Genomic DNA, 27,624 nt, shown 5'->3' on the forward strand with positions numbered 1-27,624 from the left:
GACGGCCTTGAGAGAATTGTCCGAGTTTCCCGACACGACCCTGAGTCAGGCGAAGGTATGAACGAAGTCATGATGGTACCCGTTCACGAATTCAATCGTTTGCAAGATTATTACAAGGGGAAGATCACCCAGAGCGCCTTGTTGAACAAAGCGGGACGTTTGGCCGCCGAAGAAGATCTCATCCTGAAAGACAAACGTATCCCCGCCAGCATGGCCGTCAAGATGACCAAACCCATGGCAAACGATGAAGTCAAACTGGTGAAACGTATACGGACGGGCATACGCGGCACTCCCACGTACCAAGGAACGATAGAACCCGAAGGCATGGCCGACGCACCCGTCGAACGTCTGTTGAAACAGATCATGAAGGGCGTCAACCAACCCCCTGCAACCCCCGTGGTCATCAAACAAGAACCCGCCACACCTTCCACGTCCGGTTTCAAACCATTCACGTCAGGTTTCAAACCTTCCACGTCAGGTTTCAAAAAGGAATTTCCAAAACCAACTGCTACCAAATCAGCCCCAGGCAAGAAGCCACCCGTGCCACCCAAACCAACTGCTGCTGCCAAATCAGCCCCAGGTAAACTCATGAGCGAAGCGCAAAAAGAGTTCCTAAGATCCCTCGGTATCGCCGAGAAATACCTAGACGACGGTGGTTACAGTCCCAAAGGCAAGGCCAAAGGCAAGACGTACAAGAAGGTCAAGCAGACAGAAGCCCAAAAGTTACAAGAAGGATGGGAAGATTTCGAACCTTGGAGAAAGGGACTGAAATATGACGACACTACCTAAGACAAGAAAAAAACGTTGGAAAACTTTTATTGTTGATGTTGTAATCATTAAAGTTACACGCTTTGTTGTTTTTTCCAAAAAGAGTCTCTTTTTGTTTTTTCTTCTTCAAGTCTCGCACGCCATGCCATTGTGGTACAGAGTATCCGAGGCATTCGATGTCACAAACAAACGTTCGATCCTTATTTGGTCCCCGAACGTCGACGAAGAGATGAATAACAACCGAAACCTAATTCTGGAGGTGAATTCGAACACCGAGAAAGGGGTGTTGAAATAAAACATGCGATACACCTCCATGCGTATATGATCGTACGAAATGACACTAAAGGGAAAGAACACGGTGCCGTGAATGTACATGGGACTTCGAAACTCCGAGGATCGCACAAAGTTCTCCATCTCGCGGTAGTACTGGAACCACACCGTGACAGGAAGGTGATAAGGCAAATGATTCCACGAACGCGTCAAGGAATTGTGCGTCTCGAAGGGTTTTCCAAGGTCCCTCATATTAGCAAGGTGGTCATGAATCATTCTGCGATGAGCGTCCACTGCGAAAAAATGAAAAAAGACAGTGTCAGGTCCATAGTCCGTCCTCGTGGTAAAACGAGGGGCCACCGGGAAAGGGTAAGAGACACAGCTCTCGAATCTCAATATCCCTTTGTCCCTCCACGCGTCTAAAGTAGAGTCTGAACCTTTGAATTCGGATCAAGTTATACGTATAGTATGGAGTGTTGTAAATGAACAGACGGTACAGATAACTTCTAATCTCTCGAGTCGGTTCCACGGGGAGACGCACACAACCGTGAATGTACAGGTCTCGATCCCGATACAGAGTCACGAAATTTCTGATAAAGGTATAATAACGTGTCCAAATGCCCGGGTCGATGGCATACGGTAAATCATTCCACAGGTACGACCCCTCGTGATGACAGTGATAAGGTCTACCCTCTCTACGATATCGCTCCAACTCTCGATCCATTCTAACTAAACGACCGTTCGCACCTGCCGTTAACGGGTACTCATATTCGTCTTCTTCCTCCATTTCCTCGTCGGTTTCCAACACGACCTCAGGCTGAATATCGTCGATCACGCGTCGGCAGTTGCCGCAGGTCAGAACCCGTCTCTCCATCTCCCCGTAGCATCGCCGATGCATGAACACGCCGCAGCAAGGAGTACGTCGGCACGATGCCAGAGAATCAATGTGAATATCTCTCTGACAAATAAAACACACTTGTTGAATCGGTGTTTCCTCGGGTATCTGACCCCGAAGGCGACGACTGCGTCTCGGCGGTTCGTCGTCATCGTGTGATCGGGCACGACGTCGGCGACGTCCTCGTCTCGGTGATCCCTCGGGAGACTGACTTCGAGTTCGGCGGCGACTGACGTGGCCGGATTCGGTCTCCATCACCAAAAACCGAAAAAATGCCAAAGGCGCATCTCGCTTTATGCCCATCATGCACCAATCAAACGAAAAAGGCCGACATCACGTGATCTAGGCAGACCCGGGGGATAGGGGGTATCCCCCCTCTCGGTCGGAGACTGGGTCCGGGTCGAGTGTGAACCTGGGATCCAATTTTACCGTAAGTATAAAAAGATCGGTTCGAACCGTTTCAGGTCACTCTGAGTTTTTGACTTGTATCGAGCGCTGGAAAAATCATGGCACAAGAGCTGACCGACGAGGAGATGAACCAACAGATGGATCAACATGAAGCAGTGAGTATAACATGCACCCTATGTAAGAAAGTCATCCTTAGAACCGAAACCTGCGCTCGTACCAAGTGCTGTCGTTACTACGTGCATTACGATTGCTTCGTCAGGGAACTCGATGATCAGTTGATGAACAAGGGAGTGACCGCTGAGAAGTTGCACTGTCAAATCTGTCACACCCCGTGTTATCTAACCCAGTTCGTGGCTTCCCTGGATAACTGACCCCATGGAACTGAGACTCGTCGTCGCCTCCTTTACCCTAGAGTTCTACCTCCGTTTGGACTTGAGATTTTGTTTCGTTGTGTTTTGCGGTTACAAATTCTCACGGCATCTTTGTCACGCCTTGTTCATCACCTTCTTTTCATAGAGTTACTGGGATTGGTTACCGCCCGAGATCCAAGCGTACATCATCTCCCTGGCCAAGTCCCAACTCGCTTACGATAGGGAACTTGGAAAAGCACTCAGAATGGCCGCATGGTTAGGCAGACCGAAACCCGTACCGTTCAACCCGAGACCCGTCATGATCGACACCCCACCTATCACTCTACGGGATTACGTTCCATCTAATTACAGAGCCACTGGGATTGTCCTCCCTATGAGATACAGACCTATATCCTTTACCTCAGAGAGTCCCAATCTCTCGTCGAGAGGCGCGAACGTGAAATTAGAAGAGACCTTTGTAACGAGATACGAGCCTTCGCTCGGGTCAAAGCAGAATGGGGACTAGGGGCAATCCAAGTGGTTCTAGAGACATGTCTGTTAGATTATTGTCCCAAAGGAAGAATTCCAGGAATGAACAACAAGCACATGGTCGTGAATGGAATCTACACAGACGAACGCAACTTAAAGCGAGTCATATTTTTAGGGTACGGGTTAGATCATGCTTATCTCAGAATACCGGACGTTAAGAGATCGTTATCCTCACCTCCCACAGAATAGCAATGACTGGGATCGATTACCTCATGAACTACAGGACTACATCATGCGCTTAGCCAGGAATCAAATCTTACTCGAGCGTAGACGAAACAAAAAGTTACGGCATCTTCTCAAGGAAATAATAGAATACGGCAAACTGAAAGAACAATGGGGGTTAGGACACATTAAGATTGTCAGGGTTCCATGTGATGCGGGATGTTGTATAAAGAAGGAGAGAAAAGACAGACACAGAGATACCAAAATAATAGGATGTTATATTGACATTTACGACAAACCTAAAGAAACGTGTTTAGGTCACGATATAAAAGAGGCTAAGATAAACGCCCCCACAGCAAAGAATTTCATCTACCCTACCTTTTATCAAATACAACACGCGGACCATTATGAATTATAAGTAACCACTCTCTTACAGAGTCACTGGGATAGGCTACCGGAAGAACTAAAGTGTTACGTGATTGACCTAGCAACCTGGCAGCGCATACGCGATCGGAGGAACAATAAACTATTGAGTCGACTTCTTAGAAGAATCTTGGATTATGCCAAACTGAAAAGACAATGGGGCTACGGCCACATACAAATCAAAAGACAGAAATATGTACGTAGATTTAATTACGGAGGCAGATCTCATTTCTCAGCTTTCTATGGTTATTATGTCAACAAGCGTAACGAGAAAAAGAAACTCTATTTAGGATTTAGTTTCACAAACGTGTTCTGTCTCTTAGAAAGTAAAAAAGCGTTATTGTCAGACCCTTTTGTTGGAAACCTGGCAGTAAAAACTGACCAATAAAAAACTGACCAAATAAAAACGTTGTGTTCATTGTCTTCACAGAACAGACGGACCCACGACGAAGCCTTCCCCTTCGACGACGATGACGAGTGGATGTTCGATCCGGCTCTCGATCGAGTGATGATCCAAACCGGTGGTGGTAGCAATACAAGACCCCTCCTAGAATTTGAATTAAGACCCGTAGGCGCTCGACGTAACTGGAGAAACGTCCTCAACAAACAACGGTACGAAGCCACACTCAGACAACACAGAGACGTGACTCCCAGGGACAATCTAGGCCAAGAATTGACTCAGGCCCTTCAACGATCCATCGAGCAACAAATCGCTCAGGATCCTACCCTGACACCCAACTCCACGGTCCATTTCACCATGCAGTCCAGTGCCTTCACACACGCCTTTCAATCCACCACTTTCACCGTGCGCGAATTCGAAGAAGGGAGTGAAAGACTAGACACTTATCTCCAGTCTCTCGCGGCCAAACTCAACTCCAACGAAGAATTCACCCTCGACGACACGTTCACCATGGAAACCACCTTCATACGCACCCCAGGTCGTGGGAGCGGGCACGGAAAACGATACAAACCGAGTTGCGCCGCCGTACGCGGAATCGTCAAAAAGTCGCGCGTGACCATTCAAAACAAAGACAATCTATGCTGCGCTCGCGCTATCGTCACCATGAAAGCCCTGGTAGACGCTGACATGAATCCGCGTGACCAAGATTACCACAATCTCAAACAGGGACGACCCGTCCAAGAACGATTGGCCAAAGAACTCCACCGTTTAGCCCACGTCCCCGAAGGACCTTGCGGCATTCCAGAACTGCAGCAGTTTCAGGCCGCGTTACCCGGGTACCAGCTCAAGGTCCTTTCCATCGATCCGCCTCACATGCTCATCTACGCGGGACCCGTACCCTCGGACAAGATCATTCGTCTCATCAAAGAAAACAGTCACTACGACGGATGTAACTCGTTTAAGGGATTCCTCAACAAATCCTACTTCTGCGACGAATGCAATCGAGGATTCGATCACGACGACTTTAAAAATCATCCCTGCTACGGTAAATGGTGTCCCGCCTGCAAACGAAAGGACTGCCCCGATTTCCTCGAAGCCAAACGACCCCTAGCACGAGGCAAGTTTCCCGAACCCACCTCCATCTGCCGATTATGCCACAGAAAATTCTTCGGAGCCCATTGCTACAACTACCACTTGCAACGGCGGAGCTTGAACATTCCATCCATCTGCGACACTTACAAAAAGTGTCCAGACTGTTGCCACGTCTACGAAACTAAACACAGGGCTGGACGAGGAGGTGACCGTCGTGTCCCCGATCACAAGTGCGGATGGGGCGAATGCCACATCTGCGAAAAGAAAGTCTTTCTCCAAACGCACCGATGTTACATCCAACGCATCCCCGAAGACGAAGACGAACCCAAAAAGAAACGCGTGTCTCGAGACGAAGTCAAAGGCCGCCCCTTCGAAGAACCCGAACCCAATGATCCAGACACACGCGTCTGGGTAGCCAGAGATCCGCCCCTTCAAGTGTACTGCGACTACGAAGCCATCACCGACGCCGAAGGGAATCAGACGCCCATTCTACTCTGTCTAGAAGACGATGAAGAGGATCAATTCTGCTCCTTCTACGGTCCAAACTGCACCGCTGACATGTTCGACCACCTCGAATCACTCGCCGTCGACGTGGACGGAGACGATCGGGACGTCATCGTCCTCTTTCACAATCTAAAAGGCTACGACGGGATGTTCATCCTGCAACACTGTTACGCTACGCATCGAGAAGTCACGGATCAGATCACCGTAGGCACCAAGATACTGTCCCTGAGATCCGACAGACTGACTTTCAAAGATTCCCTCTGCTTTCTCCCGTTCCCGCTGGCCAACTTTCCCGCCACCTTCGGAATCCACGAACTGTGCAAGGGATTCTTCCCTCACAAATTCAACACCCTAGAAAATCAAGAGTACGAAGGACCCATGCCACCGAGAGACATGTACGATCCCGACGGCATGTCCGCCAAAAAGAAAGCCGAATTCGAACAGTGGTACCAAGAGAAAGTCAACGACAACTACCATTTCGTACTAAGGCAAGAAATGGAAGCCTACTGCGAGTCGGACGTCAAACTCCTCAAAGCGGGCTGTCAAAAGTTCCGGCAAGAATTCAAACAAAAAGCGGACTTTGACCCCATGGAGAAATGCGTCACCATCGCCTCCGCCTGCAACCGATTCTGGCGCAAGAAACTCGTCCCGCTCAACACCATCGCCTCCAGACCCCCTCGAGGATGGCACGGCGCACGATCCAATCAGTCCGTCAAAGCCCTGAAATGGCTAGCCTGGCAAGAACACTCGTTACAACACACCGACCAAGGCGATCGTATACGCACCGTGCGAAACGGAGGTGAAATCCGTCTAGCCAATCATCTCGTGGACGGATACGATCCAGACACTCGAACCGTCTACGAATTCCACGGATGTCTATGGCACGGATGTCCACGCTGTTTCCCCATCAAACGCGACCGATATCCCATCTACCACACCGATCGCACCCTACACGAAGTCTACGAGTCCACACTCCGCAAACACGACCTTCTCAGTCGCCAAGGCTACCAGCTCTGCGTCAAGTGGGAATGCGACTGGGACCTAGAAGTCAAAACCGACCCAGATCTCCGCAACTTTCTAGACACGTTCGAAATCGTCGAACCGCTCCAACCCAGAGAAGCCTTCTTCGGAGGGCGTACGAACGCCGTCAAATTGCATCACGTGACCGACGTGGCCCAAGGAGAACAAACCAAGTACGTCGACGTAACCTCGCTCTACCCCTGGGCCAACAAGGAAGGCGAATACCCCGTAGGACACCCGCAAGTCATTGTCAACCCCCAAGATCAAGACATCCACCAGTACTTCGGTATGGCCAAAGTGGACATACTACCACCTCACGAACTTTACCATCCCGTTCTAGCTTTTCGGCACGGGGGTAAACTCACCTTTCCACTCTGCCGATCGTGCGTGGAACACGAAATGACCAAACCCCTCCTAGAGAAATCGCATTGTTGCCCTCACACGACCGGGCAACGTACGCTACGAGGGACCTGGTGCACACCCGAAATCCAGAAAGCCGTTGCCATGGGATACACGCTCAACAAAATACACGAAGTCCACCATTTCCCGCCAGAACAACGCCGTAAAGGACTCTTCGCCGATTACGTGAACACCTGGCTAAAAATCAAACAGGAATCCGCTGGCTACCCGAACTGGTGTCACACCCCCGAAGACGAGGCACGGTACATGCTACAATACCAACAGAAAGAAGGTATCGCTCTCGATCCGACCATGATCCGAAAAAACCCCGGACGCAAAGCCACCGCCAAACTCATGCTCAACTCCTTCTGGGGCAAGTTCGGCGAAAACTTACACAAACCCACTACTCAAGTCGTCTACAATGCCACGCAACTCTTTGACCTCGTTTCCAATCCCTTCAACGACATACGACAAGTCAGAATCGCCAACGACGAAGCCCTAGAGGTCGTCCACACCGAACTCAAAGACAATCAACCCGATAACGGACGAATCAACATCTTCGTCGCCGCTTTCACCACCTGCTGGGCTCGGCTCAAATTATACAGCTACCTGGAACAATTAAAACAACAAGTTGTCTACTTTGACACCGATTCCGTCATCTACTCTCACAAACCAGGTCAAGCCGATGTCCCCCTAGGCGATTACCTGGGCGAGATGACCAACGAACTCGACGAGGGCGATTTCATCACAGATTTCACCGCCGCTGGACCCAAGAATTACGGTTACAGAACCCACCAAGGGAAAGTCTGCTGCAAAGTCCGAGGCTTCTCACTCAATGTACGAGGATCCCGCCAACTCAATTATGACGTCATGCGACAAAATCTACTCGACGAACTCACACAACCTCTCGAGGAACGACGCAACATCCACGTCGTCAACCCCAACTTCTTCTGGAGAAACCCAGCCACCAAACATCTCAGAGTCATCACACGAACCAAACGCTACGGACTCGTCTTCGACAAACGCGTCGTAGACACGAACACTTTCATGTCGTTTCCATACGGATACACACCATTGTAATTTTTTACTTCCTGTAATCAATAAAAATCAATTTTTAAACTCACTTCCTGTCTATCTCCTTATTTGGACATGTTGCCCTTATTTGGGCATGGGCGCCATGTTTGACCTACCTATCGGCCATCTTGGATTTTAAAATTTAAGAGAATGTATGGGAAAAAACTGGTCACGTGGTATGATCCCTGGCTCCTGATTGGTTACGGCCCCAAGGAGCGTATATGACTACTGACCGTATGATGGAATTTGGTAGTTCTATGTCGTACAACTTGAATAGCGCCGGCGAAGAGGAGCACAGTTAGCGAGAATTTGTTGCTTGTTACAAGCAGGGCACAACGGATTTTAAATGATCTTATTCAAATCCTATGAGATCAGTTGAAGTCTCTGCATGTCATATTCTTAGAACGTAGCGGTTTGTGTTTTGTTTTACACTGTTTTGCCATTTCAAAATATATTTACGAAATATCAATGTATCAACAGCTATGTATAAGCTAAGCTATGCAATGTATAAGGCAAGGAAGCCTATGGAAGCTAATAAGGCTTATGTACAGGACTACCTTAAAGATAATAAAAATGCTGGCATTGGCGCACATAATGATCGTAATTTAGGATCAGTTATCAATGTTTGCAGCATCACCGTATAAAAAGCTAAGCCTGGAGCATACTAAAAAACTGTACAACAAAGAGCCGCACTGTAATATGAAAACGAACGCGGTTTTTCAATCTGAAAGCTACCTTATTTTGAAATTCACTTCCAGTCTATAGGCACTGTTCTGACAGATCACTTTGAGACTCCCTCAGTTCCGGATTTCGATTGTCCAATTACGATTGATATGCTTTGAGTCACGAGATATCAGCTGACAAATCTTAACATCTTACCAGAAAGTCGTATGACTGAACTAAATTAAGAAGTCGTGATAATGTGTATTGATAAAAGGTTGGCAGTGTCGCAGAAAGCCGCAGTAGCTCCTCGTATGCGAATCCATCGGAAGCGTAGTGTTGCCCTTTTTGAAACTTTTTCAAGCAAAGATGAAATCCCTTCTTTTGCTGTTGCTTGTGACTGTCGCCAAGGCTTCTCCTACCTTCGAAGGAAAGCTGGTGAGTTCAAACAAACATTTAAGGTGTCTCCATAGGGTAATCATTTATGGCGTTGCGCGGGCAAGTGTTATGTTTTGAATGCTGTTTTCGCATTCGCTTTCTCACCTAGTCCTCTCAAACTTATTACATGTAATAAGCAATGACTAAATAGTATTTTGCTATCATCTCTGTTAAAATCTGGGGATTTAGTCTTGAATTATAAATGCCCACACAAATGTGTTTTTTACTGTCTTTATGGCTTTATTTGTGATTTTCATGAATTTCCTTCGGTGAAATCTTCCAAAATTTTTACATCACATCGCTTCCAGTGGGATACGAATTTTAACCACGAAAAAAGTAGGGGTTGTAAAGGCAGTTTTTTTTTATAGATTTCCCTGAAAAACGAGCTCCGACTAAAGTAAAATATTTACTACCAATCTGCCAAATTTAACGGAATTTCACCGAAGGAAACGCGAGAAAATTCACTGTCAGTTTTGCTTTTTTGTGTTAATGTTGACGTAATAAAATATCGAAAAACACTGACGTTTACCTTTGAGCGCGCGTAGATTACCTCCTCAGCGCCCGTGCGATCGTAAAACTATAGGGAGGTTTGTGACTTTTAATGCTGACCCCTCACTTTTTTGCAGCCAAACTTTGCTAGCTCTGACACTGCTTAATATCTTAGCGACAGAAGTCATCGGGACTACAAAACCCGTCCTTCCAAGCATATATCCCCCAAGGACCACAGGGAGCAGAGGAGTCCTATTTTACTGTATTTCCAGTTAAATTTACCGTACTATTGTAGCGCAAAACGATCTGTTGTTGATTTAAATCACTGTACGTGATCAAACTGTAAACATGCGATCGCGTGAAGGACAAGCAGGACTACTCTGCTCCCAGTGCAATTCAGTTCAAGGAGTTATTGCAGAATAATTTTAGATCCTGTTTGTTTTGCCCATCATCTTGTCGTTTCTTAATTTCAGTCTCTTAATAGCACAAACTCGACAATCGAAGGATACCTCCCCCGATCTTGTTTGGACTACCTTCAGCAAGGCATCCTTCAAAGCGGCTTCTACCTGCTTTGCGACGACGACGGCCAGCTTTACACGGTGTTTTGTGACCTCTCAAGCGAGCCGGGCTCAGCTTGGACTCTAGTCATATCCTGGATGACTGCGAAATACAAGGAATTGCCTTATTTTAAAAACAGGGCATTTTCTGAAGATGCTCCCATCAACGAGGACAGTCCAAACTTTCTGATCTACCGCCAGACTTTAGGGCGAATGAACAGCATCGGGGAACACTCCACCCATTGGCGCGCTACCTGCAACGTCCGACAAAACCCGCCAATAATCGATTACCAAGATTACCTCAGGGGGAAATTCAGCGACTTCGACATCATCTATTATGAAGGTGGTGGATCGGATTGCCAAACTGTAGAGTTTGTAAACATTCTTGGAAATGTTAGTGGAAGTGGCACTACAGTTGGATTTTGGCAGTCTTCTGGCAGCTACTTTCTTCACATCGACAGCTCTGATACTGGCTGTGAATTTCTTCCCTTAGCAGACCCAAGAGTTGACTACTTCGGTTACTATGGAGATGGAATGAGCTCTGAATTCAGTTGTTCTCAATATGACTATTCTACAACCCAGTGGTGGTTTGGCGGATACTTAGAAGAAAAGTGATCTTCAGTAGCGGAATCACTGTTTTCTTGGCCATACCGCTTGCATGAATAAGTAAAAGTTCAATGGGGACTGTCAGTGATTACTACGAGTACTTCCGCTTTCGCTTAGCTCGCCGTACGTGACGCAAAAGAAAACGGCAAGAAAAACAATGACCGCGCGAAATCCTGCGTAGGGTTTTTTTTTTTTTCTCGCGGCTAGGTTTACGTTCGGCGGACTAAGCGAAAGTGGCCGTTGTCAGAAATTGACAAATTATTACTGTATTGTAGTTTTTGTGGATCTGTTAGAATAGAGAGGTGGTATTGTAAAAGCATGCTAAATTGAAACAGAAACCCCTTAAACAGCGTACCTATTTTAAACCAATGACGTCACAGAAGTTGTAATGTTCTTGGCAGCCTTGCAGATTTTGCTAGCAAAAATGAGCTTTTTGCAGTTTTGTTAATCAGCACAACTAGCTGAAAAGAGCATATTTTGAACATTTTACTCTTTAGGGGCTGAAAACTAGCCCAGCAACCTACTGAACAACCATTTATTAATAAATTGTGATCGGCTCTACACTTATTACTTATGTCAACGCCCTGAAACCAAAAGATAATTGGCCATTTCCGAGTTAACTTGTGCCTGGCCAGGGACATTGTGTTGTGTTCTTGGGCAAGACACTTTACTCTCACAGTGCTTCTCTCCAACCAGGTGTATAAATGGGTACCGGCGTAGCTGGGGGTAGCCTGTGATGGACTGGCGTCCTATCCAGGGGGGAGTAGAAATACTCCTAGTTGCTTCATGCTACAAAAACCGGAGAAAAGCGCTGGCCTGATGGGCCACTTGGCTCGTATGCAGACTTAACCAATCGTTGGAGATGCTGAGCTGGGTTATTTTCCACACTTACCTACGCATGCATGAAATTCAATAGCCTGCATGACCGGTGGTCAAACTTTTCCCTTCTCCCTCTCCTTTGAACGCCGGCCACGCAGACTAGAAATTCAATGTTCAATATCATCTGTTGGGGAAGTGAAAAGATCAATGAATCCACGACACTCCATTCTCGTCCCCAGTCCCCAAAAGAAGCGGAGGCTTTGGGGACGAGATTGCCGTTTCCCCAGTCTGCATCTGCGCAACTCTTAACTCTGCGTACAGTAAAATTGAAAACTGCCCGGGGGTCTGTGAACAGCGGAACTGCCCTTGAGGCCGCGCGAGAAGCGCGCATGCGTGGGTTTGGTGCCCCTCGCGTTCGCACCGAGCCCACGCTATTCGACGATTTTGCTGTTTTACGCCGAACAAATTACATTTTAATTGCTCACTGATTTTCCAGAAAAAAAGCGGCAGCTCCCAGTCTAGGTGACGAATTGTGATTAGTTAAAGAATTTCGAAGACATTGTTTGTATTAGTCATCTGGAGTTTTCCTGGAGTGAAATAAACGCTAAAATATTGTTCAGTTTCGCACTGTCGTCAACGCAATGTGACTGAAATGCATGTTGAGTTGATGCACAAAGTACACGTGGGTGTTTCTTTGGTAGAGCTCTGTTCTATTATTACACCATTCTGGATTCATCTGAGCGAATTTTTCTCTTTTCTTAATGTATATAGTAATTGTAAGTAGTAATGTTGTGTTTTTATCATAAGCCCCTGGCTCGGGAGATTGGGCAACCACTCCCCATGTTTACGACCGTAAATTAAGTTATCTTACCTTACTTCACACTAAGCTCTAGACATGAAGTAGGCGAATATATCAAATTATTTACTTTTTCGCAAGTTCCCAATTCAATTTTTCCGTAAAAGAAATACTTGTAATTGGTTGCCAGATGTTCGCTTGCGAGCAAGAGGCCCAGATGTCTAATTTTTTACCTTAAGACAGGTTGTGTAACTTGTTCGTCTGCGGTTCTTGCTGGTAATCTCAGATGTTAAACCACCTTCCATACTAATCTGCGATGGAACACACTCAGTTTATCTCCTTATACAATCGCTTTTAGGATCATCTCACAACAATAAAATTCTTATTTCATTCGTGGCGATACAGTTCTCTCTTCAAAGGTAAGAGCTGATTGACACTGTTTGAGTGGGTTTGTTCTCCCCAAGAAATAAAAATCCTTCTTTTCTAACAGCTAGTATATCATTTTTAAAGTAAATGGCTTGACCCAGGAGTATCAGTTGTCTTCTGTTTATCACGGATTACAACATGATTGCGTGCACGTTGCATTGACGAGTCAGGCGACGAGTTAAAGTGTTATTGGAGAATGCTAGAAAGCTGCGACATTCAAAGAAGGACATTCAAAGTCTCGTGACTGTAAAAAAAAAAAAAAAAAATAGAAAATGTTGAAAGACTGCGGTGATGATCGCGCGTACACAACAGGAACTTGAAATTCCAGACGACAGTTCAGTCCGAGCAATTTTCCTAAAGCGATTGATAAGCTTTAAGTCACGAGATACCAGCTAATAACAGTCAAACATCTCCTCACCAGAAAATCGTGTGACTGAGCTAAATTAAGAAGTCATCACGTGTATTGATGAAAGGTGAGCAGTGTCGCAGATAGCCGCGCTCGCTCCTCGTAAGCGAATCCAGCGGAAGAGTAGTGTTGCCCTTATTTTTGAAACAAGCAAAAATGAAATTCCTTCTTTTGCTGCTGCTTACAACTTTCGCTAAGGCTTCTTCTACCTTCGAAATAAATCTGGTGAGTTCAAATAAGCATTTAAACACGTGTTACTTTGAAAGCTTGTCCCCGACATACATTTGGAAGACAGACTTTGCTAGCCTGATACTGCGGAATTTCTTAGCGACAGAAGTAATCGAGACTGCACATACCGTCCTTCCGTGCATATATGCCCATGGACTTACACTCTTTCTTTTTTATAAGAATATAATTTTTAAGAATATTGCGGCCGAAATGAGGAAAATTTTCGAGGCTGAGACTTTAAAAGAACATAATTTTGAGCGTTGAAAATTTGTAAACACAATACAATTATATGTTTTTAACTTAACCGTATAAAACAATTCTCGTCTCTAAACGGCAAAACTGGCCAAAAAACAGCACTACCTGTATGTCCGGATGCTGATAACATTTCTGCAAGAAGTTATGTTTGCCATACCAGGATTAGCTACCTGCAGTCTGGCTCCAAAATTACTTTAACGCGGTCAAAGTCATGATAGGACAGACAATCTGAAGTTGTGCCGGCGTAGTCCCTTTGTATTACTATCTAAGAATGTTCACAAAAACATTTTCAGCCTAAATCGGCAGAAAAATAAGAACATTTAGCCTGGGCCGGAAAAAAAAACAATATTATTATAAGGATAAAAAGAGTGTATTTCAACATTTGGAGCCTGTTTGAAAACCATTTCACCATCGTAGTGTTATAAAGCTCAATAATATGCATAGAATTTAGTACTTTTTGTTCGTCATCATCAGTTATTTATCATTTTGTAGCCAACACGTTTGTCTTGTGATTCTAGGGTGTGACTACCCCCACAGTGAGTCTTATGACTTCAAGTTGTTTATCGAGCGTACTCAAGCTCCGAGCAATACCCTATCAGTTGACATGTTTAGGTTCGTCTACTGGCCTTGGTCTGAATCTCCCACAAAAATCCTGTCAGTTTAGTTTTCTTGTTCTTTAAACTTTGGCTTCTATTGGGGCATGGTGGTTTCAAGAACTTTGTAGTTCCCTTTTAGAAGTCGCGTGAAATTGTTTGGGTACTCTAAAAGGATATGTTTGATGTGGAGCCAGCGAGGCTGAATGGTTAGGTAGCGGGACTTGAAATCCGGAAGTCGCTGTTGAACCCTTTGTCCTGCTTATAACAAGCCAACTGGTCTGCCAGTTGGCTATTTTCTGATATTTTTCTCTGACACCTCTGTAAAATTATTGTTCAGTATGCGAGTTTAAATTAAAATTGAATTGAATTGAATTGAATTGAATTGCCTCCCGCCAGTTGGGATTTTTTAAGCCTATTGTGTTTATTTGCCGAATATTGCTTTCTTTCAGTTTAGTGGTATGCCTGAGAACTAGCTTCACTGAAGCTAAGCGAATCGACCACTATAAAGATGCAATTTTCCATCTGCTAATCAAGTATTAGAAGATTAGATATGTGCTTGAAGGAAGGTAGACCAAGAAATAAAAGATAGAGTCTCGGTACCTTCTCGTCTCAATAGTATAACTAACCCATAGTAGTGTCATTTGTTAATTTCAGTCTGTTCATAGCACCGACTTGATAATGCAGGGATATATGCCCCGATCTTGTTTGGACTACCTTCACCATGGCATCCGCCGAAACGACTACTACCCGCTTTACGACTACGACGACCAGATTTACGTGGCGTTTTGTGACCTCTCAAACGAGCCGGGCTCAGCTTGGACTCTGGTTATGTCCTGGATGACTGCAAAATACAAGGAGTTGCCGCATTTTAAAAACAGGGCATTTTATGAAGATGCTCCCATCAACGAGGAAACTCCAAACCCTGAGATCTACCGTCAGACTTTGGCTCGAATAAACAGCATTCGTAAGCACTCAACCCACTGGCGCGCGACCTGCAACGCCTATGGTCACCCCGGAACAATTACTTACAAAGATTACCTCAGAGGAAAATTCAGCGACTTCGACATCATGTTATATGAAGGTGGCGGATCGTCGACTTGCCAACCTGTAGAGCATATCAATATTCTCGGAAATGTTGGTGGAAATGGCACTACAGTTGGATTTTGGCAGTATTCTGGTAGCTACCTGCTTAATATCGACAGCTCTGATACTGGCTGTGAATTTCTTCCCCCAGCATATCCAAGACTGCCAAGAGTTGACTACTTCGGTTACTATGGAGATGGAATAAACCCCGAATTCACTTGTTCCCGAAATGCGTTTTCCACAACGCAGTGGTGGTTCGGAAGATACTTAGAAGAACATTGATCATCAGTTGAAAAACTGAATAACTGTTTTCGTGGCCCTACCGTTTGCCGTGATTAAGTAAAACTTCATTAGGAACTATCAGTGTGTGTGATCAGATAGACTACCAGTAGTCCCTCTTTCGCTTAGACCGTCGTGCAAAAGAAAATCGCGAGAAAGAAATGGCCGCGCGAAATCCTGGGCCGAGAGTTACGCCATTTGTCTGCGTCCGTAACCCGTTCTACTTCTGCGCAGCTCTAAAATCTGCGTCCAGCAAAAGCGGAAATAATTACCTAGGGATCGGTGAACAGCGGAACTGCCCTTGAAGGCGCGCGAGAAGCGCGCACGCGTGGGTTTGGTGCCCACGCTATTTGACGACTTTGCCGTTTTACGCCAAACAAATTACGTTTTCATTCTACTTTGACTTTCCAGAAAAATAGCGGCAGCTTCCGGTCTATGTGGCGAATTGTGATTAAAGAATTCTGTAGACATGGCCTGTTTTAGTCATCTAGAGTTCTGGTGGAGTTGAAACAGACGCTTAAATATTTTTTCAGTTTCGCCAACGCAATGCGCAGAGTTGACGCACAATATAAAGACGTGGGTGTTTCTTTGGCAGAGTTCTCTTCTATAATTAGACTTAGCATTAGACCTGAAGGAAGCGAATATATCAAATTATTTGCTTTTCCGCCAGTTCCTCATTCCGTAAAAGAAATACTTATAATTGGTTTCACAAAGCAAGTAACTGTGACAGGCAACTGAATTAGTCACGGATAGAGCGGAAAATTTACGTATATGATACATGTGGATATGTAAATAATAAGTAAATAAATTTATTTATTGCCCGGCTGGTGAAGAGGCGAAGTTTCTCTCGGGCGCTAATATAACTCAGGCCCACTCACTGTTGACCGCGCATGTGCAAAACCCGCCCATCTAATTATAGCGTACGTCCGTTGCTAAGCGTCGTTCATGCTATAACATTACGAGGAACTATAGCCTCTTTCAGGTGTTCAGTTAGTCGGGGCGCAGCGCGGAAGGCGGCGAGCGAAAAAATAGGGGAGAAGCGCCGCACCGCGCTTCTCCCCTATTTTTACGCTGTCCGTTTTTCGTGCTCCGCCCCGACTAACTGAACGCCTGGAAGAGGCTAGGGGAGCTGCAAGTGACTCGCGAACAGCTCCTACCTCTTTAGTAAATGATTCAATTTCGCCTTTACGGCACGACTGTTTCTGTTTGTATCATAGTTATTGTTTCAGCTTCATCACATACTTTATACTGATACAAACTTTGTTACAACTGCCTACAAGGGCTTTTCCAGTTACAGAACTGCATAACAATTTAACTGATAGGCACAAAAATTAGTAAAATAAAATAAGCTCATAAAAAGAAATACAACATCATAGATTAATCAGCTAATTTCTAGATGTTGTGTCCCCAATTAGCAGCAATGCTAAATAGGTTTTGTTATTGTGCACAAAAAGAAAACACTCCTGACGAACCAAGTTCGATTTCCGCCGCTCTCGCGAGTCCGGTCTTCGTTCCTCAGGCCCCGAAAAGAGGGACGACGCGGGTTCTTTTCCCGAACATCAACTTGTATCTGGCGATCGAGCCCTTGACTGTAAAATCTAGATATATTCATGATAAAATAAATGGCATACTATTTTTTGCACATTAAAAGTTATAATGTGGGACACATCTGTCACTCAAAACGTATCCTGCGTAGCTTGGCGACTTAAGCAACTTTTTAAGCAATTCTTTTTTAGCGATTTGAGGCTCCTCGAGGCTTTGCTGCTCTTTATCGCGCCTTCGCCGCGTTCTTGGCGCTCTCAAATTGCTTAAAAACCGCCAAGCTACGCAGACTCTTCTAAACGGAACTAGCTGAACAAGTTGTTTATTCTGACAGGCGAAACACAAACACAAAGCCAAGCACATTGCAAGCCATCTCTTAATAGATGAAATAATTATTTATGTATAAATAATTAAAGCACTGTTAAATGGCATGCGGTAGCGCACGGATGAGTTACTAAGCAAACTTGCGAATACATTTGATAGCAGCTAACGAAATGGTCGCTTGTTGTTTAATTCATTGCCATCTAAAACAACGAATGATGGTTAGCGTTAAAGCTTGGTGGAAAGCGAAACAGCCGTTTCTCAGGCACACACAATGCACAAGCCGCTACGCTGGAAAAATCTCGAATTGTGTTCCCCTTATGCGGGGGTTAAGCCTATGAAATTCCGGAGACTGGTTATTTAATACGAAAACCACATAGTATATAGAACAACATTGTTCTCTTCGTATCTGTTTCAGACCAGCTTTAATTGGGTTTGAAGCCGTGCTTGAGCGGAAGTCATTTTAAAAACTAAAAGATTAAGGAAAAGCAAACACAAAACTGCGGCCGAAAATGAAATCGAAAAACTCCAACTCTGTGCATCACGTAAATATACACACGAAAACGCAGTATGCGCAAAACAATTTTAGTAATTCAGCCGCTTGAGAAATATCGGAAACGAGCTTTTGTGGCTGTCAAGGTTATTGTTTACCTCGAGAGAGACAATTGTCCATTGTGTCATAAATTATATATACGTCAATACTATTTATATACATTGTTTTGCACGCCAACTCGTGACGTCACAGCTCTCTCACCGTTCACCGTGCGAGCGAGTGGCTGATATTGTATTTCATTCGTTAGTTGGTTAACAGTGTGGTTCAGATAGCGATGGCAACATACAACTTCTCAGCCTTAGTTTTATTTACTGTGGGATTTGTTTTGACCATTGATGTTTCCTTTCGCGACAGGAGATTCTTCATTCAAGGTAAGGTCAGACGTGTAACAGAGAAACCATAGAGAAACATTCCAAACCCGCGACGTGTATAAAATTAGTTTGCCACAACTCGTTTACTAGTGATGAAGTCTTTGAAATTTTGTCTTGTGAATAACTTATTACTACGACCGACTGTGTTTAACTTCAAACTGACTGACCCTTTTGTTTTTGTTCTAGGTGCGTCAGGTTTGAGCGAGAAAGATTTGGTTCAACATGTCCTGGATAGTACCAACCCTAATGTTCGTCCAGTGAAGACGCCATCAGATGCCGTGAACGTCACGTTGGATATTACTTTTCACGGCGTGATAGACATGGTTAGCAATATTTTATTTTCTCTTGGCCTAGGTATTATATATTTCCGTGAGACTGTGCTCTGTTCCGTTAGAAATCAGCTTTGCCTGAAACTGAATAAGCTTCACGTCAGAAACAACTTCCTGTTTTCAAAAGATTTTAGCGAGTTGTCTCCATTCTTGAAGAAGCGAAGTACTTCACGGACAGATATGTGCGGCCAATTGAAGCGAACAAAACTAAACAACTATTGATATTCAATTAATAGGCTGCGCTTTTGCGCTTTCCGTGAATTTTCAGGAGTTCCGTGTAGTAGTTGTGCATTCTTTGCAACGGAATATGTCTCTAGTTTCATTGATATTTAACAGAAACATGTGAGATTCCCATGCAGGTATTTTGTTACATGTTTTAAGGTACCAGCCTTGCCAGCGGCGACCGACAATTAACATATTGTCTACATTTTTCAGAATAACAAAACGGTGGAAAACTACTTAGCAGTAATTTTCATAACATTTAACAAGCGATGAGGGCCCGGTGACATTTCGATCAGTAGAATGGGCAAGGTCCGCATTGAAGTTGTCAGAACATGTCTTGTGTGCGCGCGGCAATTGTTTAGATTCCTATTATGCCTCTGAGGCTAAATTGTACAACGTTTCCAACGGTTGACATAGCTGGTTTAATAAGTTAAGTATTTTGTTTTTCTTTATTTATATCGACACAAAACTGCCATTTTTGAAACTAATTCTGTAAGAACGTGCGATCTTTGTCATAATACTGAGCTAAACATTACTCTTGCAATTAGCAAGTGACACATTTCGGAGTGCGAATTAAAACTATTTATTGAAATTACCCATTTGGTTGGAGAATATGTCATTTAAAAACAATCAACTGGTTTGAAGCACCTGCTGGTTTGTGTACACACACACTATGCCTGTATTTCTTAAAGTTCGGAGTGCTTCTTAGTTTATTATAGGAAACGCGGAAAGGTTCTCAAATATTTTCCCACTTAGAAACGAACCATGGCGAAACATCAAAGAGAATGCTGACACATCATTGATCATTCGTTTTTCGGGTCATGAAATATTTACAGCATTTCAATCGCAGTGACTCTGCAATATCTGGTCTTCTTTAGGTAATCCAGGCGGCCAGATGATTTAAATTCACCCAGATAAAGAGAGGTTTTCAGCAACGTTATATATTTGTAGAGCTTAACCTCAGTTGATACTTTTCCTGACCATTAATTTTTTTCGTGTCGAACTAGCATACAATTATTAAATCGCAAGATTGTTTAAGCAATCACATGGGTTCCTCTCGTAAGTAGTCACGTATGAGGTACCAAATTCTCCAATACTTCCATGTGATTTCAAATAAGGAAATTGTCAATGTTTTTTCAATTTAATTGAGTTTTCAACTGAAATTCTACGACAAATATCAGAACAAAAGATTCGTGTGTACTTCGCGTGCATGGCTACAATACAATAAAACCGAAGTTTACACTAATGTCCCCGTTTTATATCAAAAGGACACTTTAAATTCATGGAAATCCTCGCCACAACAGACTCATAACGAAACCCAGCTCATGAAATGATCAGAACCATCTGGCGATACATCAAGATGGCTGATCTTAATTGCGAGGCTAATGATTATCACGCAACGGATGTTTTAATTACGTGGCCTGTTTTACATGCATACAGTCAATTCCTTTCTGCCTAGACACAATGCTTACAAGAGTCAATGAGGCGAGGCGAAATGAACTGTCAGTTCTTTGTAAAGATCGTTGAATTTAAACAACGACCTAAAGAGCTTTTGTTTGTAAGAATGTAAGCTAACAAAAGATGGATTTTGTTAACACTCCACCAATGCTCACATTTTAGCCAAAACAGAACACCGAAAATATCCGCGTTTATTAGATCGGAAGTCGTCTGGAATTGAATATTTGACCCTCCATAGACGTTTTACAGTGGAACCTCGATTTAATATAGACCTCTATATAACGAAGTCCTCGGTGTAACGAACCATTTTCCTGGCGCTAGTTATAGTAAAATATATGGAAAAGAACCTCGATACGACGAAACCTTGTTATAGCGAACATATTCGCTAGTCAGTCCCTCGACCCTTCGTTTATATATCGACGTTCCACTGTACATGTTTATTGATATAAAGAAAGATTTCGTTACCCCTGACAAAACGAAACACAAACAATAAAGATCTAGGAGCATATTTGGAAATAATTTGCAGTCTGTTTCGGACTTTCGGTATTTAAATTGTCTGGAAATGTTTGTTTTCGAACAGATGTTGCGTGAGACTTTTTGAATCATTGTTTAGTTAGTACTTGAAAGAAAAAGAAGAAGAAAAGAGGAAACCACACTAAAATTCGTCCGACAACGTATTTCAACCCAACATGAACTGTGAGTTACGTAACGAAACAACCCCTATTGTTTTAAGCGGCCATTTATTAAACGGCCACCCCTGTTCTCCCTATTAGGCAACCAGTAATCAAAGTCCCGATGAGGGCTTTTCTATTGTTTTTACCATTTCCCCAAGGGTGGTCGTTTAATTGGGGTTGAACTGTAGAACGAATTTAAATCTCTTCGGCGTGTGGTTTAGTGTTATTAAATTAATCTGGTGGCAAGGAACTCAGCTCGAAGGATATTTCACGCTTCACGAAAATTTGCACGAACAAGAAACCCTACTTGATTTCATATTCTTTTAACTTTTCGGCCGTAGTCAACTGGAAACACATAAGAACAGTATTTGTGGTGAAAAACCACTATCTACGCCCTGTGTAACCAAGATTAAAGTTCTGTCACCTACAGATTGATTATAATAAATGAAAATAAATAAATGACAATATTTAGAGAGGAAGCCACATCAGCCTTAGCTGGTTTTCATGGAAATTGGAATTTGGAGATGTTGGTTTTTGTGGCGGTTGAAAACCGGAGAACCCGAAGAAAAACCCTCGGAGCAAGGCGAGAACAAACAACACACTCAACCCACATATGTCACCGGGCCGGAATCGAACCCGCAGTGCCACATTGGTGGGAGGCGAGCGCTCTCGCCGCTGCGCCATCCCCGCTTCCCTGTCCCGTAACAACAAGGAAAGACAACAAGTTGATCGTCCGTACGTGGCTAAGACAGCCGCTAAGAAACCAGAAATTCTAGGGAATTTTTTAAGCTTCGTATTGCTATGTTATCTCAGTGATGGCGACTTAGAGTTAGATAGGCGACTTACAGATAGATAGGACGTCGCTTCGACTAAAGTTACAATTCTGATTTGTAATGTGGTTGTCCTTTTCGTCTTCCTCCTCGTCTTCTCCTGGGCCTGTGCTCGATTCAGCTTCCGTATTCAACAACGTTGGATATCGTTCTCTTGAGACTAAACCTTTGTGAAAAATAACCCAATTTTTGGTTGTGAAGTCAGGGTGTCACATATACCTTTTACTGCTGTAAACTCCTTTAAGATTTCCTGTTTCGTTTAATCTGTAGCATATATCTCGTTTTACCATGATACATAACAACTGCTTGCAGTTCATAAATTGATCTTGACACACTCTTCTTACTGCTCCCAAAGGAAGGTTTTCAATAACTATTCTCTCAGAGTCAGCGAGATGTAAATGATGTAAGAATGGAGAAACTTGTATGGACTAAGAAGAATCAATTGCGTGGTTTAACTTAAATTTTCTAATGTTCTAGTACTAACCATTAACTGGGTAAAGTAAGAATTATAATTTCATCATATTTGGCTCTGGCTTAGTAATCAAAAACTAACATTAATTTTTGAAGGTTTCAAAATGTTTTTTATTCCAGTTATCATCATATGTATCAACTCATTACTAACAAACCTGGAATTAACCCTAACTATAACATTGTTCTAATTTTCATTCCAGGACGAAAAATTCCAAATTCTCACTAGTAGTGTTTGGGTCAGGCAGGTAAGTCCTGGAACCGACTCAGCTCGTTCCCAGGTCCTCTCTCCATCCTTTATCGGTCTGTACAATTTGCCGTGAGTCTTCGGAACTGGTGATCAGCGCAGAGCCAACAACATTCCTGGAGAGAATGGCGAGAGGTCTGGGAACGAGTGAAATTTCAGCATGTTTTTAAACCTAAGTTATTACTTTTCCAGGACGAAAAACATCAAATTCTAACGACAGACATGTGGGTAAGGCAGGTAAGATTAATATTACCGAACAGTTTAAGACTTGTGTAGTGGGATGGGAGGGCTTAGTGTTTCAATGAAGCAGATTAAGATCTACAATCATGGACACAAGTGCTGGTTTTGACGTTTTTGCACACACGCCAGAAGCCAATACAACTTCACCTGCCACACCTCCCCCCACACCCCACATGCAATGTTGAAAATTCTCCTGATTGAGTGGGAATGGGGGACAGCAACGCGTTTTGAAAAGAGTAGCAGCGCTTTTTTAAACTTCAGGTTTAAAACACACATAGTTCGTGGCATTACATCAGTGTCTCAAGGACTTTTGTCCACGATTGTAGCTTTAGGTTTTACGGGTATTGCCTAAGCCAGAATTCTTTGTGCATGTTGCCGCATGGGGCAAATGAAACGTAAACTAAAGAGTTTATTTATGGGAATTTCAGCAATTTTTATGTTGAAGCTAGCTGTCTCAAGTGCTAAACCATAAATTTTCAGTAATACTCTTTAATTCTTAGCATGTTTTCTGTTTTTCATAAATACACGGTATAGATGTTGGATCTTTCAACCAAATTCTTACTCGTTCAGAATACTTTCCACCTTTTACACCAATTGATCATGAAAGTCACCACGCTTTCTAACTTAAAAGAAGATTCAATAAAGGATTTTAAGGCTGCTGTCTTCCTCTGAATTTTATATTCAATATTCTTTGTGTGATAAGTAATGGATCGAAAGCAACCTTTCCCAAAAACGGCGAGGTTTCCAGACAATAGTTCAATCACAAAAAGTATAATGGGAGATGATTTACAACAAAATTGTTCATCTCCTCAGGAATGGAACAATCACCTCATTAACTGGAAACCTGTGGACTATGGAGGAGTGGAACATATATCCTTAGATGCTTCCCAAATATGGCAACCTGACATGGTCTTGTATAACAAGTAAGTGATGACTCTCCACCAGTCGCTGTTATGAGTTGGTCGACCGAACTCACTGGGAAGAGATCTGGGACAGACTAGAATGTCGAGACGTGTGTGAGCCCATTCAGTTATCGATAGTGAGATTTACCTGTCCAGTCATTAAGGGTTCCATTCGATAATTTTGGGTTTCTGACTTGCTAGCTCAACACTTTCACTTCTAACACAAAATTGTAACAAACATCAACAATTTTAGTACCACACAATAGTATCGCTCAATCGCTTTCATTCGAATCAGGTCCCGCTGTTGGGGTGCACCTCGTGCAACATAATAAACAGTACCACATGAAAGTACTGCTCAACAGCGTTCATTTGAATGGTCACACACTAGGGTTTCAACCACAGACTTAAAAGCTAGAACTACGTTGTACAGCATTATAAACAGTACCACATGAAAGTACTGCTCAACAGCGGCGTTCATTTGAATGGTCACACACTAGGGTTTCATCCACAGACAAAAGCTAGAACCACCTTGTACGGCATAATAAACAGTACCACATGAAAGTACTGCTCAACAGCGTTCATTTGAATGGTCACACACTAGGGTTTCAACCACAGACTTAAAAGCTAGAACTACGTTGTACAGCATTATAAACAGTACCACATGAAAGTACTGTTCAACAGCGGCGTTCATTTGAATGGTCACACACTAGGGTTTCATCCACAGACAAAAGCTAGAACCACCTTGTACAGCATTATAAACAGTACCACATGAAAGTACTGCTCAACAGCGTTCATTTGAATGGTCACACACTAGGGTTTCATCCACAGACCTAAAAGCTAGAACCACCTTGTACAGCATAATAAACAGCACCACATGAAAATTACGTCCAACAATTTTCACGATGTCATAATCATCATCATCATCATTAACCGCAGTTCCGCAACTGGGAAATACATTCTCTCGTTAGAATGAGGTTAACTAAGGTTTCATTCACAAACTTAAAAGTAAAAACCACCATGCACAGCAGAATGAACAGGTAACAGCCACATTCTTAGTCTCCTTCTTTCTTTACATTCACAGCGTTTTTGAAGAATTTGATGGCAGAATGGACAACGTAAAGACACGTATTCGCGTCCGACATGACGGCTATTGTTACTGGGCAGCGCCGTTCATCTTCAAGACGTCCTGCCCGTTTAATGTGCGGGATTTCCCGTTTGACTCACAGAAGTGTGAACTCAAGTTCGGTTCATGGCAATTTCACATGGGGCAACTCAATTTGATCCGCAAACGAGAAGTGGCACCTTTAGCAAAGGAGAAAGTTGATAATGGCGAGTGGAACGTTACCACGATCAAAATCGAGAAAAATGTCATCGTGTACGCGTGTTGTCCAGACGAGAAGTACCCCGATATTACATTCATTGTGAACCTCAAAAGACGCTCGTTATTTTACACCTACAATCTGATCATTCCGAACTTTATTATAGCTCTACTTGCCTTCTTTTCCTTCTACATCCCTGTTGAGTGTGGTGAGAGAATAGCGTTTGTGATTACCGTGTTGTTGAGCATGACCGTGTTCCTGCTGCTAGTCGCCGAGAGCATCCCTCCCACTTCAGAAGCGGTCCCAGTGATTGGTATGTACTACACCAGCTCCATCATAGAAGTAGCCTTAGCGCTTGTGGCCACTGGGATTAGTTTAAAGGTTTACTACAGATATTTGTATGGAAGGGGGTTATCACCTGGGCTACGACGATTCCTTTTTGATCGCCTTGCGCCTCTACTGTACGTTGACACTAAACTCGCCGGGGGGACTGAGCGTCCTAAAAACAAATCATGCAATCCTTTCAGCTTTCTTAAAAAGGTCAAACAAAGGTCCGCACAGAACAGTGACATTTCCATGTACAGCGTTACTGAAAATCCAGCAAAACTTTCAAATGGTGTGTCTAACTCGGAGAAAAACGAGGCTAAGTTACTTTCAGTCGATGTCAGGACTACGCCGGGTCTTAGTGACGAGTTGTTGGAACCAACAATAGAGTTGCCAGGCCAAGAATTAAGGCAAAGGTCCAAGAGAGCTTCAATGACTTCTGAACTTCAGACAATCTCTTCTGCTGTGAAGGATCAAAAGGATTCTGAAAAGCAGGCAGCTGAATGCAGGATTGCGGCAGCCATTGTAGATCGAGCTTTCATGGTTTTGTTTGTTGTGGTATTTTTCGTGTCGACCCTCATCATCCTACTTTTACCTTTCATCAGAAAGAGATAACATTCTGTTGCGTGACTCACGTGACATAACTGCCAGGCTATAGCCACGTAAGATAGAATCACCGACAATTAGTGAAGGTTGTGTGAACTCGAATTGAGTGTAAGTAGTCACGCAGCAGACAAGTACCTAGCTCATGAGATGGAGTTTATTCAGGCGTGACTTGAATTACATGAAATCGTGTGTGACTTGAACTTTTCAAAAGTAGTCACGCAATAAGGGGCTTTCTTGTCTTAACCCTAACGAAGCCTTCAACAAAACATTTGTTTTGTCTTGTAACTCAATCAAGAGCGATTTAAACTCGATAAGGAAGGGATGTTCATACCTTCAACGAAGTTTCCGAAAGACCCAGTGCAAAATAAGCACAACGTGGAAAGAAAAACACAGAATTTGAGAAGTTCAAAACCGTCAGTTTTGTCAATGTTTAAGTTGATATTCTTTTTCAATTTTCTGCATACCACATTGTAAAAAAAAATTAAGTATTTGTTAGAAACGATTTTCCTATTATGTAGACATTGAAAAATACTTTATGTAACAAAACGTGACAAAGTCGTTGATCTAATCAATTTTTTTTTTTAAAGAAATAATTTGAATGGAAATTTTATCAGTTAAACTATCGAAATCTTCATTACTGGAAAGGCTTCTAGCTTTCGTTAACGTTTTTGATTTTGATAAATTTATACTTTCCCTTTGTACATTAAGAGTTGTTGAGTGTAGAGCAAGGGGATTGCGAGCGTTTTGACAAGAGCTTCTTGTCGGCAATAAACAACTGATATCTCTTATTCCTCTGTTTGTTTGTTAGCCTAGATTTTTTGTCTCTCTACGGCTTGCTTGTGCAAGAGGTCCTAAACAGAGTTTTCTATGACATCATGAATGTTCCACTTTACGAGTCAATCTCGTTCCCAGGGTCCTCTCTCTACTTCGTTCCAAGGTCCTCTCTCTGCCTCCTTCCCAGAGCCCTCTCTCTACTTCCTATCCAGGGTGCTTTCTCTGCCTCCTTCTCAGGGTCTTCTCTCTAATTCGTTTCCAAGGTCCTCTCTCTACCTCGTTCCCAGGGTCCTCTCTCTACTTTCGCTCCAAGGGTTCTCTCTCTGCCTCCTCGGGGTCCATTCTCTACATCGTTCCTAGAATCTCCCTTCTGCCTCGTTCCCAGAGTCTTCTCTCTACCTCCAGGAAGAGAGAAGAACCTGGGAACGAGGTTGTTTACGTGTCAAGTTAGTCCCCTGGGTTAGGTAGGGGGAGGTAAAACGTAATACGTGT

General features: G+C 43.6%; 3 protein-coding genes across 5 annotated transcripts; all 3 read left to right on the top strand.

Moving 5' to 3' along the window:
• Positions 1 to 4,250: 4,250 nt before the first annotated feature.
• LOC145470887 (uncharacterized) lies at positions 4,251 to 8,542 on the top strand. The gene has a single exon (XM_081454768.1). The coding sequence runs from the start codon at positions 4,307 to 4,309 to the stop codon at positions 8,318 to 8,320; it is 4,014 nt and encodes a 1,337-aa protein (XP_081310894.1). The 5' UTR covers positions 4,251 to 4,306; the 3' UTR covers positions 8,321 to 8,542.
• Positions 8,543 to 8,544: 2 nt separating this feature from the next.
• LOC145470891 (uncharacterized) lies at positions 8,545 to 17,341 on the top strand. 2 transcript variants are annotated; one of them, XM_081454771.1, is made up of 3 exons: positions 8,545 to 8,566; positions 9,080 to 9,412; positions 15,245 to 17,341. In XM_081454771.1, exons 2-3 carry the CDS (start codon positions 9,344 to 9,346, stop codon positions 15,953 to 15,955), a joined length of 780 nt encoding a protein of 259 aa, XP_081310897.1. In that variant the 5' UTR covers positions 8,545 to 8,566; positions 9,080 to 9,343; the 3' UTR covers positions 15,956 to 17,341. The 2 variants fall into 2 exon arrangements, with proteins under 2 accessions (XP_081310897.1, XP_081310898.1); XM_081454772.1 differs by lacking the exon at positions 15,245 to 17,341 and adding an exon at positions 10,375 to 12,760 and having other exon boundaries at positions 8,551 to 9,412.
• A 1,242-nt stretch (positions 17,342 to 18,583) lies between these two features.
• On the top strand, positions 18,584 to 27,549 carry LOC145469533 (neuronal acetylcholine receptor subunit alpha-10-like). Of its 2 annotated transcripts, none has more exons than XM_081453278.1 (5): positions 18,584 to 18,739; positions 18,926 to 19,062; positions 22,924 to 22,968; positions 24,021 to 24,130; positions 25,191 to 27,549. In XM_081453278.1, the coding sequence occupies exons 1-5, from the start codon at positions 18,643 to 18,645 to the stop codon at positions 26,365 to 26,367; spliced, it is 1,566 nt and encodes a 521-aa protein (XP_081309404.1). In that variant the 5' UTR covers positions 18,584 to 18,642; the 3' UTR covers positions 26,368 to 27,549. The 2 variants fall into 2 exon arrangements, with proteins under 2 accessions (XP_081309404.1, XP_081309403.1); XM_081453277.1 differs by lacking the exon at positions 22,924 to 22,968 and adding an exon at positions 23,160 to 23,204.
• The last annotated feature ends 75 nt before the right edge of the window (positions 27,550 to 27,624 follow it).

Source organism: Orbicella franksi, chromosome 15 (assembly GCF_964199315.1).
Source record: "Orbicella franksi chromosome 15, jaOrbFran1.1, whole genome shotgun sequence".
NCBI classification, from domain to species: domain Eukaryota; kingdom Metazoa; phylum Cnidaria; class Anthozoa; order Scleractinia; family Merulinidae; genus Orbicella; species Orbicella franksi.

What these genes read in the sequence shown, in the direction of transcription:
- LOC145470887 (XM_081454768.1), top strand. Translation starts at nt 4,307, where the DNA reads ATGTTCGATCCGGCTCTCGATCGAGTGATGATCCAAACCGGTGGTGGT.
- LOC145470891 (XM_081454771.1), top strand. Translation starts at nt 9,344, where the DNA reads ATGAAATCCCTTCTTTTGCTGTTGCTTGTGACTGTCGCCAAGGCTTCT. An exon ending in CTACCTTCGAAGGAAAGCTG is followed by an intron (nt 9,413 to 15,244) that starts GTGAGTTCAAAC and finishes TGTTAATTTCAG; the next exon opens with TCTGTTCATAGCACCGACTT.
- LOC145469533 (XM_081453278.1), top strand. Translation starts at nt 18,643, where the DNA reads ATGGCAACATACAACTTCTCAGCCTTAGTTTTATTTACTGTGGGATTT. An exon ending in CAGGAGATTCTTCATTCAAG is followed by an intron (nt 18,740 to 18,925) that starts GTAAGGTCAGAC and finishes TTTTTGTTCTAG; the next exon opens with GTGCGTCAGGTTTGAGCGAG. An exon ending in GTAGTGTTTGGGTCAGGCAG is followed by an intron (nt 22,969 to 24,020) that starts GTAAGTCCTGGA and finishes TCATCTCCTCAG; the next exon opens with GAATGGAACAATCACCTCAT.